Consider the following 21,501-nt stretch of genomic DNA (forward strand, 5'->3'; position numbering starts at 1 on the left):
TGCTGTCATCCTTGACCGGGCGCATAGGTTCTGGGACCGTAAGTGGCTGGAGAGTTTGTGGATAGGCTCGTCTGAGAACAATAGTATGAATAGGGACAGGGGTGTTCGATTTTACCCCCTACTGGAAGCCGTTGTCCTGGCAAAAGACAAGCGTTTTATATTTCCACGCTCCCGAGCCGCTTCCGGTTCTGGATCATAAGAAATATTGAGCATGCGCCTGGTCAACCACGTGTGCTGTGAGCCTGTTACTTAAGGATGTGTTGCTTAAACACCATTGTTGTTGAGAAAGGAGGCGGAAGCCTCCGAAAGCTTCAGTCAATGTTTTATCGCTTTTAATTCTATTGTATTTTAAATATTTTATTTATATTTTATTGTACATTAAAATTTTTATCGCATATTTTATTTTGTAAATCAGTTTTTTGCATATATTATTTTACAGTATAGTATCGTTTGGTACATTTTATAATTTTCAGTATTAAACCATTATAGTTAAACGGTTGGTGTATATGTTTTAAATTCTTGATATGCTCCAAGAATATGCGGTGGTCATTCCCTGACCTTTCCGCAACCTCCGTATTTGGTGGTGATGGGCTCGAGTCCCGGTCTAATCAAGAAGGGTGTGTTACACACTGCTGCTCCTCTCCACCTAGCTACGGAGGCGCCCCTGGAAAGCGTGCCGATGCCCGTCTACACCACGAGGAGGTGGGCCACAACTAGATATGTCCTTAGCCAAGTGGAGATAGACCATTACAATCTTTGTCTGCCCTGAAGAGGGCGAAGTCCCGCACCCACTGGAGATAGTGCTACACCAGTGGGTGCCAGCACTTTCCATACCTACAGCTACCCAAACTTAGGGTACTAGCATACAGGAAAAAATTAATAAATAAAATCATAATTAAAAAAAAAATTTGAAAAACAAAAAGTAAAATAAAATAAACTAAGATAAAAATTTATAGAGAAGAGTAGGAAAAAAATAAATAAATAAAAAATTAAATTAAAAAAAAGTAGGAAAAATAAATAAATAAAAATAATAAAAAATTAAACTAAAAAAAGTAGGAAAAAATAAATAAATTTAAAAAAAAATAAAAATAATAAAAAATTAAATTCAAAAAATGAAATAAAATAAAACAGTATTAAAAAAAGTAAACTAAAATAAAAAAAAAATATATATATAGACACAAAGTAAAAAAAAGGAAATTGTTAATAAAATAAATAAATAAAAAACCGATTGCCCAGACTTTCTTCTATTTTCTATAGCCAGTAAAATAGAAGAAAAGAAAAAAAAATTACACAAAAGTAAAAATAAAATATAATAAAAAATAAATAAATAAAAAAAAAAAAAGGAAAAGAGAAAATATATATATAAATAAATTTAAAAGAAAAAAATTTAAAAAAATTGATTAAAAAATATAAGATTGTCTAAGATTTTGTCCAATCTAAGATTGGACAAAACACCCACTGGAGGCAGTGCAAAACCAGTGGAGGCCAACAATCCTCAGGTTGCCCAGGTATGAGGGGATAAAAGTAAAAAAATAATAATAATAAAAAAAACTGGATCTATGTGATCTTCTAAGAACTATTCAAGGTGACAATATTTTATTTTTGCAAGACACTGCTCACTGTTGAGGCTGACATTATTGAAGGTGCTGGAGGCACCGTAGGAGGTGAAGTTGAAGCAGGATTGGCCAACAGAAGTTTTCTTCTAGCAAATAAGTCAGAAGCAAATTGTTGTAGGATTCTAATGTGTGAGGCAGATTCTACTAGATGTTTTTCGTTGCCAGGTGAGAAGGTGTTTATACAGTCTTGTAGGGATTTCCGTAGGTCAGCATAAAGAGGGCAGTGATAAAGCAGGTGGTTGTTCCAGTCTTCCAGTTGGAGACAAAGGCAAGAATTTATAGATTTGACCAAAGCATATGACTTAATTGATATCCCAATATTGCAACAAAAATTACTGAAATATGGTATTAGGGGAAGAATCAATCAACTCTTAGTATGTTATTTAACCAAAAGAAAAATAACAGTTGAAGTAGAAAATACAATGGGTAAATCATATAATGTAAAGAGAGGAGTAGCTCAGAGCACTCATGCAGGGCCAATCATGTTCAATATCTACAGAAATGACATATTCGAAGTAATTACGGACTCCTTTATAAAAATTTATACGAATGATATAATCTTATACACAATTGGAAAGAACTTAACAAAAATAACTAAAGATATACAGCAGGTTGTAATACATTTACAAACCTGGTTGCATGATAATAAATTAGCATTCATCTTTGAAAAAACAAAATTTTGATAATTAGACTTCCTCATCAAATCTTGGATAGTCATCCTATTAAATTACATAAACCTGAATGCCTTCATCATCAGAATTTCCAGAATTACAAATGTCAAACTGTGGTCTTCTTCTTCTTCCAGTCACAAAGTTCCCTGAGGAGCTGTTGTGGCTACCAACAAAATCCTCCAACTGCATCGATCATATGCTGTACGAGCGGCATCGCAAAACGTCACGCCCAAAAGTTCACTGATCCCATTCTTCCATCTAGTTGCAGGTCTTCCTTTAACAGCAGTTTTTGGAGTTGGTTTTTTTATGGTCTCTGTAGCATCAGATAATGTGGTGGTATGCCATTGCCTACCACATGGCCGATTTTGAAAGGGGCTGGCTTTAATAATAGGAAAAGTCATCTTGCATCCCACGAGATATTCTCAAAGAGGAAAGGTGACTACAGCCGAGCCCCACTTAGTGCAGAAGGCTGATTACAACTGGCTTTCGCCTGGTTTCCAGAGGTTGTCTGACTGTATTATATCAAAGCCTCTTTCCTTCAATATTTCTTCTGCTGAAATATGCTAAAAAGGTGAAACTGTGGTAGAAGTATCAAATCATTGTTACCTTGGGTTTTGGATTGACTACAGTCTAAGTTGGGCAATTCATATAACAAATTAGTACAAAAAATGAGATTTTATGTATACTTTTTTACTACATTTAGCATAAGGTAAATCTTAGAACAAAAATTACCTTATATTATGGGAATATATATTATATTCTCAACTGAATTATTTAGTAAATAATGTATGGGCACGAGCAACAAATATAATTGAAATAAGGGTAATAAACAACTTAATTAACAGGAATTTGAGACTTATAATGGAGATAAGCTTTTGAAATGACCTGAATAAGAGAAGACAATGTTTGTTGGATACAAATTACCTTTTTCAGTTCAAAAACTGAAGTTAAATTTAATCTTGAAATATCTTAACACTACTTTTAGAGTTGAATCTGCAAAGGAATTTCTAACATAATTTAAGGAACCCCCAAAAGCAATTGTTTTGCCTCACCCTAGGGTATTAATAGATTTGGAGATAGGCATACAATGAATATAAACAACACGCTGGCTAGTGTTGATTTCAGGCTCAGGAGAAGTTATCCTATCTCCAAATTAAAATTCCTAATTAGAAAATTTCTGATACTCAATGATACAGTAGATTAGAATTGCTATGCAGATGAATTACTAAGGCGCAATATAGCCGAAGCAGCGTTTGAGCTACAAAACTACAAACAACAACAACATAAAAAATTAATATCACTGTTTGCAGTGTGGAATGTACTGTGTGTTGTGATTTCACTATCTTTTCTGTTAGATAACAAATCTGTATGGAAAAACTGTTGTATATGAAGAATTACTTATATTATTATACTTTACTTATATTATTTCTCCTTGATTAGGGGTTCTACCTCGTGACGGGTAGTTGATAGAGAATGCAAAGGTCAAGTTGGTAGAGAATGTAAAGGAACTGGGGGTAATTGTGCAGCAGATAGGAAGTTTTCTGAGCAGACTACAAGAGTAGCTTATGGTGTGTTGTCAATGATATACAGGAATTTTTCTAGCAGGGATAAGGAGATGATTATCCTCTTGTATAAGGCAATGGTGAGGCCTCATCTTATATGAAAGAAATTTTTATCGGTACTATTATTTATTTATTTATTATAGTAGATTGTTATTGTCTCCGCTGGTAGCCCGTGCATTTTCTGCGCGGTTAGCCCAGTGGTATTGTCATCGTCCTTCTGACAACACGTAGGAAAAGCCCGGGTTCGAATCCCGTCGATGACACGAGGAACTTTAATGCGCTTTTTTCACTCCTTAGCTGAGTTAGTTGGTCTGAGGCGTAGATAGCAAGGTTTTTTCCGCCAGAAACTGGGGCTTTTCGTCCATGAAAACAGACAAATCGACCATACAACGTACGCAATTAACAGACATAAGAAACACAACACGGCAGATGAATTTCATTATTCGGGTGGCCTAAAAATAATAGTTAGTAAATAGTACGCTGATATTATATGGAAAGAGCTCAGATGACTGGTGTCGACGAGTGGCTGGTGGCACTTGCCTTTTTCACTACTCGCAATTTTAATTTTCTTCTTTTATTTTAGGCCCAGTCACCTGGGCCTAAAATAAAAGAAGAAAATTAGAAAGTTATATTAATTGAAAAAAAAAAAAGCTTGAGTCAGAGCCTATTAATGAATGGGAAAAGGAGGAAGAGGTGGCAAAATGAACAGTAAAACTTTTCCATGTTTTGGGTGATAACTTTAAAACCTTTAAGCGCCTTTTAACAATGCGCTTAAAGGTATTGACAGGGTCAGCAGCAATTCTATCCACAGCGCTGCGCGCTAGGTGAAACTGCATTTTTTAAGTCAACTATAGTAAAAGGACACATGCTATTATTAATGCCTGTATGTTTATCATATATTATTAACAGCCCATGAGATTTTTAATTATACTGATTAAAGTGAGATCTATTCTTGCAATAACGAATTCATATGTACATGAATCATTTATAGCGGATGAACCACCTACCTCTGTAATTAATTAATAAAATAGTATTGTACGTGGATTTTCATTTCCTTGAATTTAATTTCTCCAATTGCCTTTAAGTGGCGTGGTGGTATCATTCATTCTTTGATAGTGCCATGGTGATCGTTGTTTGTTTATATTATCGTTGATTTGTTATCCTAAGAAGATTATTGATATGCATCATTACACAGGTTTGGTGATGATTTAAAATATATTAACGCTTTTTACTGGAGTTAATCTGAGTTTGATTACGAATAGCATTCATGATTTGATTAAATACAAACGTGTGAATCAATCTGTTATTTCTTAGTTAAAATCGAATAAAATGTTTCCACGTCTCATTTTGTTAAAATTTATTGAGTAAAATCAGGGTTGGTCCTGGGGATAGGGGCTCATCAGGTGCAATGAACCCTGGCCTTGGATTTGAAAGGGTTTTAAATCCCAAAGGACAAAGCTTACGCAACCTCAAATTTAAAAATAACCTCGTTCTGCACAATTGATAGAACCGGAATTTTGCGGACTAAACTGGGCAACAATCATTTTAAACAGTTTTTATTTTTTATGACTTTAAAATTGAGTAATGGGTTAAAATTTGTTATGATAATAATCTCATTATTATCTTTGGCGAAGGAACACTATTAAAATACTATTAAAACTTCAAGTTTGTGCCTTATGAAGGGAATTTTTTTTAAATGGTCCATCGAATTACAAGTTAATCAGCCGTGATTTTTAAGTTGTAATAAATAACTGCAGTTGAGTCAAATTACAATCAGCAAAAAAAGAAAAAAACAAAATAAAACAGGTTTTTGTTGTCGTAGTTAAATATACGTACCTTGGTCAAGAGTTGTTGGATAGACAATGCTGAGTCTGGGCATGTGCCATGCAGAAGGAAACAGTTTCCAGATTCTTATATCTCAGTGGCAGCAATGAATGTGTTTAAGTATTATAGAGCATACTTTTCCAAAGTTTGATTAATAGTTATATCTGCACAGACAAAATCCTTATGTATAGTCCCTTTGCATGAAGGAAAAGCAGTCAATATGAATTTTACTTTTGACTTCTGAGAATGAATAACTTTTTGTTTTTAGGCTGATGATTTGGTTCCTGTCCACCTGTTACTTTTTCATTTTATTGAAAGGTTATATTGGAAACACCAGTTTTTGTCTCCAGTGATAATGGAAATAAGAGAAACAGTACTCTTGATGTGATTATCAAAATGACTCTTCAGCTATTAAGAAGTTTAGATAAAGGAACCACTAGGCAACAGTGACTACAGTACATTGATATGGGAGTTATTTAAAGATATAACTACTGTCAGGGGTAAACAGAAGGGATTTTGGGTTTGCAGAGATGGTTATAATAATCTTAGTCAGTTTTAAATTTTTTTCAGTGACATTAATAAATGCAAATGCTGAAATGGGAAGAAATTTAAGCTACTAATCTTTTTAATCAAGGTTTAGATGTAAATGGATGTAAGATGAACTGATGGGACTAGTAGCAGTGAAGAAAGTTACATGAATGATTTTAAATTATCCGGGGTCACAGAGACACCTACAGTAAGTATAAACTAGTCTGCAGTCAAGTTACTAAGGAGTTAGACAGGTTAAGGAAGATTACAAGACGTTTTTGCCTAAGAACTCAAAGAAAAGTAGCAAATACTTCTTTGCCTATGTTAATGCTAGAAGGAAAGGATTGAATCACATTGTCCACTTGATATGAATAGCATAAATACTGATGATCTCGTTCAGGTTGCTGACAAAACTGAATTACTATTTTGCATCTACATTCACACTTGGAGGAGTTTTTAGGTATGAGGGATACCAAAGGTGTACTTAATTCTAACTGTGAGTTAAATGATTTTCTGATAAATGACAGTCTTTACCAGATTATAAAGACAAACCCAATTTTGATAGTGTAGAGTTCGTCATCATAGGTTTTTTTTTTTTTTTTTTTATGAAAACCCCAAACACGAAAGGTATCAAAACCTATAGTACTTAGTACCGTGCATGGGTTGAAGGAGAAGTATAGGGGGAGGGGGATGCCGGAAACTTTGCTCTAGAGACTAAACATGGGTTTCACCACTTCAAGCCTCTAATAAGCAAAGTGGTGGTATTTCACTGGTTGATGAAAGTCATCTGCCACCTACTGTTGTTCCATCTGCAGTTGGCGATCAGCATCTGTCATAAACATCATGAAATAATTGTTTCACATTTTTGCCTGTCCATTCCTTCAAATTATCCAGCCATTATATTCTTCTTCCCTTTACCATTAATTCTTTCAGTCAGAATGATTTGTGGCACTGCATATTCTCCTTGATGTCGCTTAATATGATCCAGAAAAGAAGTGTTTTGTTTCTTGATTAGAGACAGCAATTTCCCTTCTCTGCTGACGGATATCAACACTTTCAAATTTGTAACTTTAGCTGTTCATGGAATCCATAATATTCTTCTATACACGTACATCTCAAATGCCTCCAATTTCTTTATTGCCGCTTTCTTTAATGTCCAAGTCTCACAGCTATAGAGTAGTGTGGACCAGCACTCCATTACTCTTAGTCAAAGATTCAGATCCAATTGCAGATTACATAAAACACCTTTCATTTTGCAAAAGGCCAATCTTGCAGTTTCGGCCCTTCTTTTTATTTCAGTTGAATCATCCCTTTTAGACATAACTGTTGACTTTTTTCAGTCAGAGTCGAATTGACTCTAAGTGTGAGATTTGTATAATTCTCGGAGCCAACTACCGTCCATTTAGTCTTACTGGGATTTATTCAAAGACCTATCTTTGTACAGTTAGATTTCAGCAAGCTTATGATGCTGTTCCAAATGGAAGATTGCTACATATTAGTAAACTAATATGTGACCTTGGAGGCAAATTACTTAAATGGATGATTTAGTGTCAGGAGACAGAGTGGTTATTAATGGACTTAATATCATTGCATTTTAGATTTGTGCCCTCTTTTTTCTTTATTGTTAATAAAGAAAATACAATACAAAAGTGCCATCCTTATTCATTAATTATGCCACTTTTTACTGATATAGAGAGGTCTGAGTTTAAGTGCTGTCATAGATTGGAGGGATTGTTAAAGGCTTCTTCAATTGGGATTGTAGTTAGCTGATCTCAGGTGGAATAGAGTAGGATTTTCAGCCAGCACAATATGCAAATCACCATGCAAAAACAAACTTTTACAGACAATGCAAAATGGTGCTATATGGTCTAACTTGCTGATGAACCTAAAACCCAATAACAGGAGCTCACATCTGGTGAGTATGGGCTTGGCAAACCCAGGGTCCTCAGCTGGATATCATCATTCTTCTCTTACTTGCTTCTTGGTGATAATCAGTGACATAAGTAGGGTTTGGCAAACGAGGCTTTGGCCATAGGTGCTGAATGGAGATGAGAAAATATTCAGAAAAACTGAATACAGAGTAATAATTTGGATTGTAATTTAATAATGAGTACTTTATAATATTTTATAATTTAATTATAAATTAAGTAATATTATACTATATTTTAGGTTGGGGGGAACAGAACCCCAGCACCATTTAACCCACAAAGGTGACAGTCAGGATAAGAGGTTATAAAAATTGAATTTTTGTGGTTTATTTATCTGTAACATCAGATGGCTTAAAATTGCTCCAGTGATTATTTTTAAAAGACAATCTGTATGCAGTTAGCCTTTTCCATGAAAAAAAAATCCACTAATAGTTCCAGTAAAGGAACTATTAGTGGATTTTTCAATCTGATTTCACTTTTAATAATGAATTCCTGCAGACATCTTAATCGAGGAAACAAAAAAGTGTTGTTTGTGCTTTTCGCAGTTGGTGTTTATACCTGGTCAAAAGCCTGGTCGCCATGCCCCCTTATGATGATACCTGGACCTGGTTGGCATGTCTTCCTTACAAGAAGACTTGAATACGCCACTGGTTCAAATAACTGTTATTAGCTATTAGCAATGATATAACTATTCTCACATGAAAACACAGAATTTTTGAGTCTGTGGCCAAATATCATAAATGCATCACTGCTTTTTATTAATTTTTATTAAATTATTATTTAATAATTAAATAAATGAAATGAATGTTATAAATGTAATTGCCACATCACAATGCAGTTTCAGCCTTTGGATATTGCTGTTAATAAGACATTTAAATCACTTCTGAGAGAAAAGTGGTAGTATTGGGTGATTGACAGGTGCCATTAAATGTGTATGGTCTGGATGAAACACGTTTTATGTGGTGAAATTTGTTAGTGGATAGCTGACAGCTGGTCATTTCTTTCACATTCATGTCTAGTCAGGGCCGGAATCCCCATTAGGCACAGTGCCTAGGGCCTACGAAGGAAGGCAAAATTTAAAAAAAAAACAGCAGTTCACTCTTTTCACTGTGACTAACAAAAAACGAGCTGAGAAAACATGAGCGCTATCGGCTCTAGGAGCTTCAGTTCAATATGCATATGCTATCTAGTGACTGTTCTCGAAACTAGAAGAATAAAAGTGATGGTCGCTCTGTCAATTGAGATGGTTTATCATTTATTATAGTTGAAACTTGGGTTATTAATTGACATGATTCACAGTCAAAGTGTTTAAAATAGAAGAAACATTTTAACCTTTTTTTTTCCCTTTTTTTTTAGCACATTTTGGAATAAAAGTGCCTAGGGCCTACGAACACTAATATCCAGCCCTGTGTCTGGTAACTAGATTTTGAAATTCTCAGGGATGCACCAGCTACTAAAATAGAGAAGAGAAAGAAATGAAACCTGAAAAGGAACTATTATATATACCTGAAGGAATTTTTAAAGCAATTGAAACTTTCCAGTAGGCTTCAGCTATAAACTTGACAGATTCAGTTGAATTAAACTTCACCTCCAATCCAGTATTGATGAGATGTCCTTAATACGTTGTTAATTTTCTTCCTTATACTGCTTTTCATTTATTATTAAATTATTAGCAAATTTTATATTAACTTATAATATCTACTGGATTTTGTAAAATCAGAATTTTTTTTCTATTCTGTGTATCTTTGTCAAAAAAAAAAAATCACAATTTTTGCATATAACTTGCGATGTTTCTTCCAATAAATAGTATTTTAATCAGTCAATATTATAATGTAATTATGATTTAATTTTTTATTAAAATATGTAATAAAAATTAAATTATAATTACATTTATAACATTCATTTCATTTATTTAATTATTAAATAAAAAGAAAAAGTAAATTGCAGCCATTATCAACCCACTGCAGGATAGAAGCCTCCTCAACAATTCATGCTGAGGGAAATGGACCATAATCTGCCACGCTGGTCCAGTGTGGGTTGGCAGATCGACCGTATTTAGCAGTCAGGGGCTTGAACCCCGGTCTACTCAAAGAGCGTGTGCCACTGCACTCCCGCTTCTGACCACTTGGCTACGGAGGCCATTTTAATTATTAAATAATAATTTAATAAAAAGCCAAGATGCATTTATGATATTTGGCCATAGACTCAAAATTTCTTGTGTTTTCATGTGAGAATAGTTTATCATTGCTAATAACAGCTATTTGAACCAGTGGTGTATCCAGGTATTGTTGTAAGGGAGACATGGCAACCAGGTCCAGGTATCATCATAAGGGGGCATGACGACCAGGCTTTTGATTTTTTTTTTTTTTGTAGGATGCCTCCTGCTTTTTGGTTAAGGGGGCATATGCCCCATATTCCCCCTCTGCCCACCCCCTCATTACGTCCCTGATTTGAACATATACTCTCACTTTAATATCATTATTAGTTGTATGGTACAAGGAAGCCCCAGGCTTTTACTTCACTGGCCAAAAAAATAAAATAAAATAAAATAAATAAAAATAAAAACAAATATATAAAAAAAATAATTATTAATGAAAAATAAAAAGAAATGAATCGACTTATGTGTTTTCATTTAATTTTGCCAAACTGTCTCCTCAACTACCCAGTAATTAACAACTCACTGCCTAAAACAAAAGTTGTAACCAACCGGTGAAATACCACCACTTTGCTTATTGGAGGCTTGAAGTGGTGAAACCCATGTTTAGTCTCTAGAGCAAAGTTTCCGGCATTCCCCTCCCCTCATACTTTTCCTTCAACCCATGCACGGTACTAAGTACTATAGGTTTTGATACCTTTCGTGTTTGGGGTTTTCATAAAAAAAAAAAAAAAAAAAAATTATTAATGTGTTTTAGGTAATGTAATCATATGTAACCTGTCATTGTTATAAATAACATAATTATAATAATTATAAATATGTAATTTAATTATTAATAATAGAATAACTATAGTGGAGTGGTCAGGAAGGAGGTCAGGTGTGAGGATGCAGAAGCAGAATTGCTTTAAGCAGACCATGATTCAAGCCTGTGTGACCACTAAATGTGGTTAATTATTGTATTCATTGTCAGAGTAATTGACACAAATACTTATGGCCTAGTGGTAATGCCAGAGTATAAACAAGAACTTTTATGCATTACAATATACATAAAAGTTCTTGTAATATGCTGGTGCATTATTGCCTTAGTTGCTAATGTGCCAATAAAATCCAAATCTTGTAATATGCTAATGCACTACACTGTACAACATCATAGTGCATTAGCATTTAAGGCCATATTGCACTGTGTATTATGTCTCTACAAGTGTATGTTCACAAGGCAATTTTCATGTTTACAATCTGAAAACCAAACCTCAAGAACTCATGGGGGAATCTTTATCCCCTCCACTTTGAAATTGTTTGTAGCCTGATATGAAGAGGGGCTATATTTAGTCAATCTCTTATTATCTTGTCTCACCGTTAAGAATTCCTCTGTTCTTTCATGGGATTTGAATCCAGACCTTTCTGAATAAATGAAACCACTATACTCTCATGGAAGACCATGCACAACATGACCAGTACCGTAGGATACATTACGTGATTATGATAATTTGGTTAGGTTACCTAAAGAAAGATTTAACATGTATACTGATGCATATAGTTGTCAAAGTGATGTACTGTGATGCACATACGTGGTCAGTAAATGAGTGCTATAAAGGCAGAGTCATGGGAAATTAACAGTTGCTCAATATCAGCATATTGATTGGACTCTGTGCTATTTTCAGCAGTTTTTTTTTTTTTAAATTGCAATTATTCACTGTAAAAACTTGATCAACAATTTTATTTGTTCTTTGCTTGTGTTGAGGTTAGTTTATGCATATGGAACAAACTTATGATAAAAATTTTAAGTTTCAAATTATTAAAGTTTATTTCATTTTCATAAACTAACCTCAACACAAATAAAACTGTGTGCCAAGTCTTTACAGTACACAGTTGGCAATTATTAAAAAAAAAGAAGAAAGAAGCATTGTTGCAAATAGCTCAGAGGTCGGATCAGTATGCCGATGTCGAGCAGTTGTTAATATCTTGTGCCTTTTCTTTTACAGTACTTGTTTATTGACAGCTCAAGAATGACTGCTTATATATATTACAACACATCATATGGGTGCTGTTTAATTCATATCCATGTCAGTAGTTTTGAACTTGTTAAATAACTTTTATCAATACCACGAGCAATTGACTGTATGTTTAGAATTGTTTCAAGTTGTGAGAATAAATATAAACAAGATGTGTTACTCTGTTCATATATTAAAAATGTAACAGATGTAAAATATTGAAAAACAATTAATTTTTTGACAGTAATTTAGGACTGTTTAGGGGAGTTTAAGGTTTGCCATGAGATTAGTTGTGTCAACAGCAATTTGTTGGTGCTCACATGAGCAATTGTAGTCAGTGTGAGAATTCATTTTGACTCTCAGTGTACATATTTTTAATTTTTGATAAAGCAGCCAAGGATGCTCTTTTCTTAAATAGCATTGTAAGAGTTATGGTAAACAGAGTGGGTTTCAGAATGCAAAAGAGAGAGAAAAAAAAAAAATACAAATTAGTTTTCATGTCAAATTAGTTCTTTTCTCTCTGCATACATATGTATCTTTGTAAGCAACACTGTGTTTGCAAGTCTTACATAACGGTACTTGTAAAGCATGCATAGGCTGTTTAAAGCTAATAATACTACATTTAATTTATGAATTTCTTTTTTATATACAAATTGTATGAAAAAAAATAATAATAATTGCTTGATTTCTATTTGGCTAATTTTAATGAAATTTGGAAACAAATATTTTTAAAAGGCCTCAATATAAAATATCATGAAAACCAGTCCATTGGGAGTCGAGTTGTTATTTGCAGATGGATGGATGGATGAACATGCTGAAGACAGGAGGCACTAATGCATATATTTAAGCAAATGTGCCTAAAAAAACAAAAAAAAAAAAAAAATGAGCCTTATGTGAGGCTTCAGCTGATTGAGAAATATTCAGATCAGCTTTCAATTTTAAATATTGAAATTAGAGTCCACTATAGTGTTTCACATTGACATTTGTTTGTTTTGTTTATTAGAAACTGATGTTGATGAGAATGAAAATGTCATAGAGCAGCAGTCTCTAGGAATAGTTATTCCCCTGGAAAGAAAAGAAGGGATAGAATGTTTACTGTCTGCAACTTCTGAGTTATCTCAGAAAGATAAGGAGGTAGGTTAAAAATGATTTTAGTATTTTAAATGAAATTGTAGTTATTACAAAGTACCAAGTTTTAGAGCACTACCTCTCAATGTTGTGCAACAGTAACACTTAAAACTTTAAAAAATTTTTGTGATTTGCTCTGCGTAACAGAAGTGACCTCCACAAAAGAGGTGTTGGTGCCTCAAGCATACTATATTTTGAACCGAATTTTTGCACAGCTTCTTTGGAAACCTGTTACACCAAGTTTCAACAAAATTGAAGATGGTCGAGCAGAGACCATCTTCAAAGTTAGGCCACTTGACATGGAGTTAGCCATGTATATACTGTACTTACTAGCTCTATCTATGTAGCCAGTTGCAAGATAGGCAAGTACTTTCATACAAATTATTTATACAAAAACCTCACAAATAACACGCACACACACACACACACACACACACACACATATATATATATATATATATATATATATATATATATATATATATATATATATTTTTTTTTTTTTTTTTGCTCCCGCCCTTTCTTTAATACTGTAGACAAGTTTGGAAATGTAGTGCATGATACATGGTCAGGAGTAGTCCCCCGATGAAATTCCTGGCTTCTTTTACTGTAGTCAGATTTTGCATATTTGCCATCCCTTGATTCAACCTCTTGCTAAAATTCCCCTCCCATATATGAATACAGTGTTATTTATTTATTTAATTTTTGTTATTTATTTGTATAAAAATATTTTTGTATATTGTTTGCTTCCTCAGTCCCAGTTTTTCAAATTCTTTCACTTTTTCACCACTACTTCACTTCCATTTTCTACTATCCTTTTAACTTCTCTTAGTTTAGGCACTTTGTGTATTTTTCATTTCCATTTTCACAGACACCTTATTTATGTTACAAAACACACATTATTTATATATATATATATAAATCAAACCTTTTGTATGAATTTTAAATTTATTATTTTATACATATACGAGGGTGGTTCAATAAAGAATCGCCCTGACCTAGCTTGGCACAGGTTTTAGTCCTTCTCTACATAGCCACTGTGCAGATTTACACATTTTTCCCATTGATGGATGAGGCTACAGATGCTGTTTTTGTAGAAGTGGTGAGGTTGGTCTTTGAACCATGACTCTGTTGCAGAAATGAGTGTCTCATCATCAGGGAAGTGGGATGGGGCAGTATTTCATATCCACAAGTGGCCACTTGTGTTGTTGCAATTTCAGAAGTGTCAACTGAGGCATTGTCTTGAAGCATTCTCACATCTTTGGACAGCATGCCACACCTACATGTTTTGATTTTCTCCTGTAATTTTGTGAGTAAGTTGGCATAATAAGGCACCTGTAATTGTTCTACCTTTTGGCAGGTAATCAGTCATTATTATGCCTTTCTCATCCCAAAACACTGTCAGCAAGACCTTTCCTGCTGATGCTTGGACTCTTGCCTTCTTGGGGGGGGGGGACCATGATGTTGCCATTCCATGGACTGCTTTTTACTTTCAGGATCAAAATGGTGTATCCAACTTTCATCCTGAGTGATTAGATGAGAGAAAAAGTCTTCCTCATTTTTTTGCCACATGACTAACAACTCTTGTGATTTCTGTTGTAGATCAGCCTTCTGGAAACCAGTGAATAATCGGTGAATCCATCTTGCACTCAATTTCCGTAAATGGAGTTTTTCATGAAGGACTGTTTCAACAGAGCCCACACTAATCTTCACCTCCTGGGACAGTTCACGCACAGATATCCAGTGATCTTCCATGATTAACGACTCCACTTTTCTGATTGTGCTGCCATCAATGGCTGAATGAGGATGACCTGGAATGGGCTCAGATTCTACCAATGTCCGACCACACCTAAACTGTCTATGCAGTGCTTCACAATGCCATAGGATGGGGCTCCATCCTTATATACAGCAGTTATCTGCTCGTAGATTTCTTTAGGAGATTTTCCCTTCAAGAACAGATACTGGATTACAGCTCTGGCTTCAGCTTTGTCCATGATGCTATTTCATCACACGTTCAGCTCTATAAGAGAAAAACAAATTAAGACACAGGGCTGAAATTTTACACCTTTAGTCAGGGCTGTGCGGTAGATTTTCTCAGTATGATGCAAGTCTTCGAAATGCCACCCCTTAATGGTTTAATTGTATTTTGATTTCGCTGCTTATGCTGCCCCCTTACGGTGCCGCCTGATGCGGCCGCCTCTCTGTATCATAGCACGGCACGGCCCTGCCTTTAGTATAGAGATATGCATGATGCTACACACAAAATATCATGACTCTGTGATATGTGGAAGTAGGTGAGGGCAATTCTTTATTGAACCACCCACATATTTTGTGTTAACAATTCCTTGTTATTGTTATTATTTGGTTTTTAGGAGCCTTTAGTATAGAGATATGCATGATGCTACACACAAAATATCATGACTCTGTGATATGTGGAAGTAGGTGAGGGCAATTCTTTATTGAACCACCCACATATTTTGTGTTAACAATTCCTTGTTATTGTTATTATTTGGTTTTTAGGAGCATTAACAACTAAGGCCATATTGCTCCGGGGATATCCGGTGGTCGTTCCCTGACCTTTCCGCATCCTCTGTATTTGGTGGTCATGGGCTCGAACCCCGATCTAATCAAGAAGCATGTGCTATGCACTGCTGCTCCTGGCTACGGAGGCACCTCAATCCCTTGTGGCAGCTTAGCTAGCAAGATGCCTTGCCATCTGTCACTCATTCGGAGACGGATAACTGGATGGACATTGATAACTGGATAAATTTATAAAGTCTTCTTCAGTGTTGGTTATAGTTAGCTGATTCTCTCTCTCTCTCTCTCTCTCTCTCTCTCTCTCTTGATTAGACCGGGGTTCGAGCCGTCACCACCAAATACGGAGGATGCGGAAAGGTCAGGGAATGACCACCGCATATCCCGGAGCAATATGGCCTTAGTTGCTAATGCTCCTAAAAACCAAATAACAACAACAACAACAACAACTCTCTCTCTCTATGTGGTGGAGGATAGGTATAGAAGAGTATTCCAGATAAGTTCTGAAATTTTGAAAAGGATCAGGTCAGAACTGTTTTTTAAATTTAAATTTATATTTATGTATGAGAGGCATGAGGAGAAGGGTTGAAAATCAAAATTGGACCTAAAACCTTTCCAGATACTGAAAAAACATACATTGAAATTTGGTGTCAAACCGACTTTTCGTTCTGAAGTAATAATTGAATATCCAAAACATACTAGTATAAAGTTATAGAATTCTTATAGTACCGTGATAATAGACTAAGTATAAAAATAGCGAAAAGCTTAAAGTGCGGTACTCACCTTGAATATAATCTGCAATAGTTTTATGAAATTTTTATTAAAATTCCGTTAAATTAAATCTCATCCCACCTTAATGCATTAACTTAACCATTCCAACTTATATTTAGCCATCAGTCTTTTCATAAAACTATTGCAGATTATATTCAAGGTGAGTACCGCACTTTAAGCTTTTCGCTATTTTTATATTTAGCCAAAACATACTTTGATTTATATAGCTTTTTTTAGGGGGGGTGAGGGCAAAGCTGGGAGAGAATACCATGTAATCAAAAGTGAACCTAAAACCTTATGAGAGACTGGGAGAATATATGCTGAAAATCTGATGTTAGTCTGATGTTGCATTTGCAATATTTTTCAAAACTTTCACATTTTTCTTAAAGTGAATGTTCTGGCATTTATTTTATCTTTAACTGTATTTGCAGTATGGGAGTGCACTCGACACAGTATTTTTGGTAACGAGTTTCACCTTATCTACTTGTCTTTTGTGAGGGAAAACAAAATCTGTCTTGATTTGTTCCTGTAATAATCAGTCATGATTTTTGCTACAGTTTTTTTTTTTTTTCCATTTGTAAAGCAGTGCATTTTTGCATAGGTGAATCCCCCCAGGGTTCAGTGTTGGGTCCATTGTTGTTTTCTGCATTAATTTATTGTACCAAATTTTTCATCAGAACTGTTCAAACTAGGCATACTTTATGTTACATAGCAGGCAGCCAGTTGCAATATCATAGTGCATAGAAAATATTTGATATATTTGAAGGTTACAGAATGAAATCTCATATTTTATTTCTATCATTATTAATTTTAATTAATACATGGAGCAAATTTGTGGGGCAAATTGATATGTTTACCATATTTACGTATGGAAACATATGTAAATTAAATAACATATTTGGATTATAAAATAGACAATATCATATGAGATTAACAGGAGAGAAATTATTATGAAACATTAAGGTATGCATGGGGACCCTATCTATAGATAAAAGAGGAGGATAGTATTAATTTTGAGGTTGTAAAAGGAACAGAGTGAAGAAAGTAAACAAAAATGACATGGTAACAAAGGAACTGGATCCAAAAAATTATTTTGATATCATATACTTGGATCTTAGGAATGCTTTTGATACTATTGCACATGGAAGACTACTGTACAAATTGGAGCAGTTTGGCATTAAGAGCAAATTGTTGCTATGGATGATTGAGTGGTAATCAATGGACACTGCTCTTTGTGGACTAATGTTATTAGTGGAAATCCCCCCAGGGTTCAGTGTTGGGTCCATTGTTGTTTTCTGCATTTATTAATGATATTGATGAAGGTATATCAGACTTAATATCTAAGGTTGCAGACAATAAGAAGGTTGGCAGGGTTGTTAATGACACTAATGACAGTACGCTACTGAAACAGCATTAGCATTAGTAGAGGCATATGATGCAAGAAAGCAAGCTTATACAGCATCAGCCAAAAAAAAAAAAAAAAAACCCTTCCCATTTCACCCATCCATTCACACCAAATGTTTATATAGTTCTGCCTGAATTTATTTAAGCTGTCGACTTCTACAACGATAGGTGGAAGTTTGTTCCAGCAATCAACCACCTGATGGCTAAAGGAAAATTTCCACACATCTATTCTACAACTGTCTTTCCTAAATTTGAATTTATGTCCACTCAGGTGATTAATCTGGGCAAGAGGAAGAATCCCATCAGCATTGATGTTATGTTGTTATTTGGTTTTTAGGAGCATTAGCAACAATAAGGCCATATTGCTCCTGGGGATATGCGGTGATCATTCCCTGACCTTTCCGCATCCTCAGTATTTTGTGGTCACAGGCTCGAACCCCGGTCTAATCAAGAAGCGAAGCGTGTGCTCCGCACTGCTGCCCCTGCCCACCTGGCTATGGAGGCACCTCAGCATTGAGCTTGCTCAAATAATTCAAGGCCTTATACACCTCAATCAGATCACCCCACAGGTGCCTAGTTTACAGAAATGGCAATTTGCAGAATTTCAGCCTTTCTTCGTAAGAGCAACCCTTTGTTCCATTCAACAATCTTGTTGCCCTTCTCTCTACTTGTTTGTGCAGCTCTACATCCTTCCTAAAATGAGGCCTCCAGACCTGTATACAGTATTTAAGGTGTGGTTTGGCCATTGCCTCATACAAGGGGATAATCACCTCCTTATCCCTGCTAGAAAAATTCCTATATGTCATTGACAAGACACTATGCAGACTGTCTGCACTGCTCAGAAAACTTCATATCTGACTGCACACAGGTGGACAAAATCTTTACTTTCCTTAAACAGATACAAATCTATAATGCACTCTAAACTTTAACTGCAAACCATATTGATAAAAAAAACTGATGCAACAGGATTTAGAAAAGTTGAGCAGATGGGCTGAGAGGTGGCAACTGAAGTTGCCACCTCTCATGTTAACATTGACAAATATAAAGTACTGCAAAAAGTACTGAACTCTACGATAGTTAGGCACATTATGGCCATGTTGCCATTGTGCTGTAAAGCCCACAAACAAAAAAAAAAACAACAAACATCTGACTACACAGTTACCCCAGGTCCTTTTGCAGTAGAGTACTGTCATTAGGTTCCTTTACAACCATGCCAACCTTTGCATCATCTGCAAACTTGGACACTAAGCCTGATATATCTTGAACAGTATCATTAATAAATTCAGAAAACAACAATGGACCCAGCACCACATCCTGGGAGACTACTAATAATATTAGTCCATGAAGAGCAGTGTCCATTGATTACCACTCTGTTTTCTCCTACTCAACCATCCCTTTATCCATAGCTGCAATTTGCCCTTAATGCCATACTTCTCCAATTTGTACAGTAGTCTTCCATGTGCAACTGTATCAAAAGCTTTCTCTTAAAATCCAAGTATATGATAACAGAATCTAGAAAAGTTGAGCAGATGGGCTGAGAGGTGGAGACTGAAGTTTAACTTTGACAAATGTAAAGTACTGCATATGGGTAGCAGTAATCCCAGAGTAACGTATCAACTGTGTGCTATTACACTTAGTAGCACACAGTTGGTAGAGTTGGTTTCATTCTCTACCATCCTAAGTGTAGGATGGTAGAGACTGAAAAGGACCTGAGGGTAATTGTGCAGTCAGATATGAAGTTTTCTGAGCAGTGCAGATGGTCTGCAAGAGTAGCTCATAGTGTCTTCTCATATTCTGGCAGACAAGGCATTATAAACAAGTCATGCTTTGCATTGAAACTGTCCAGTGGATCAAATCCTTCTAAGTATGTTTGCAAACTATTTTTCCAGTTTTCTACAATATCATTATACACAATTATAAAGAAATTGTGGAAGGAAGGATAAGGCAGGAGATGGAAATAGGAACAACAGATGTGCTCTTTGCTTTAAGGCAGGTGATGGAAAGATACAGGGAGATGCAAGTAGAGTTTCACATGGTGTTCATAGACCTGGAAAAAGCATATGATAGAGTGCCCAGACAAGAGGTATGGAGATGCACGAGGGAGAAGTGTGCATCAGAAAAGTACATAAGGCTTTGAAGGAAATGTACGAGGGAGCGGTGACTCAGGTTAAGAGTAGTGTAGGTATGACTGAGGGGTTCTCTGTAGAAGTTGGACTGCACCAGGGATCAGCTCTTAGCACATATCTGTTTGATCTGGTAATGGATGTGTTGGTGAGAGAAGTGAAGAGTAGAGCACCATGGAGTATGCTGTTCGCGGATGATATCGTACTGTGTGAACCATCCCAAGGAAAGGTAGAGAAGAAATTGGAGGAATGGAGGAAAGCATTGGAAGAGAGAGGCATGAGGATAAGTAGAACAAAGACAGAATATATGGTATTGAATGGAGAAGATGAGAGTTCAATAAAACTGCAGGAGGAAACGCTACCATCAGTTTCGAAATTTAAGTATCTGGGATCGAATGTTGAGAGGGATGGAGGATTGAGTGCAGAAATACAGCATAGAGTGCAATAGGTTGAACTGGAGAAAGATGAGTGGGATGCTGTGTGATAAGAAAGTAAATTGTAGAATGAAGGGAAGAGTATATAAAACTGTGGTTAGACCCATATTGATGTATTGTGCTGAGACATGGGCGATTACAAGGGCCCAGGAGAAGAAGATGGAAGTGGCGGAGATGAGGATGCTAAGATGGATATGTGGTGTGACGAGGAAGGACAGGATAAGAAATGGCTACATCAGAGGTACAGTTAAGGTGGGGCTTCTGAGTAAAAAAATGCAGGAATCTAGGTTGAGGTGGCTTGGACATGTGGAACAAAGAAGTGAGGAGTATGTGGGGAAGAGGTGTGAAAAGTTGGAGGTGATAGGGAAGAGGGGGAGACCTAAGCTGAGGTGGAAGGACAAGGTGGCAGAGGATTTAAAAGAGAGAGGAAGCCCAGGATAGGGCAGAATGGAGGAAAAGAATTAAGGATGGAAATGCCGACCCCATATAAACGTGGGAAGAAGGCGAAGATAAAGAAGAAGAAGAAGTTATATAATAAATAAATAAATTAATTAAATAGCTTGTTTGTAAACATAGATATATAACTACTACTGATTATATTATTTCTTAATGAAAAATTGTTTAAACTTAAGCACAGCTTGAGTTAAGAAAAAGGCTGAATATTACATATTCATGATTCGATGAACAAATGTATATTTGTTGTTAGTCATATGTTAAACATCAGTGAGCTCTCTCACTTATTTGTTCAACCATGATGTTATACTATATATTGTAATAGATTAATTGTCTAGTTATATTGATATGGCATTTATTTTGAGCACCCTTGTACAG

General features: G+C 35.4%; 1 protein-coding gene across 1 annotated transcript in view; it reads left to right on the top strand.

Annotated features, from left to right (window-relative positions):
* Positions 1–4,943: 4,943 nt before the first annotated feature.
* Positions 4,944–21,501, top strand: part of LOC150085043 (uncharacterized) — a 31,843-nt gene continuing 15,285 nt past the window's right edge. Inside the window, exons 1-2 of the mRNA XM_090375731.1 lie at positions 4,944–5,044; positions 13,279–13,409. Of these exons, the coding sequence (XP_090231857.1) occupies positions 5,029–5,044; positions 13,279–13,409 (147 nt within the window). The 5' untranslated portion in view covers positions 4,944–5,028. The remainder of the gene's footprint in view (positions 5,045–13,278; positions 13,410–21,501) is intronic.

Source organism: Mastigoproctus giganteus, chromosome 6 (genome assembly GCF_048544385.1).
Source record: "Mastigoproctus giganteus isolate SK-2022 chromosome 6, ASM4854438v1, whole genome shotgun sequence".
Taxonomy (NCBI): Eukaryota; Metazoa; Arthropoda; class Arachnida; order Uropygi; family Thelyphonidae; genus Mastigoproctus; species Mastigoproctus giganteus.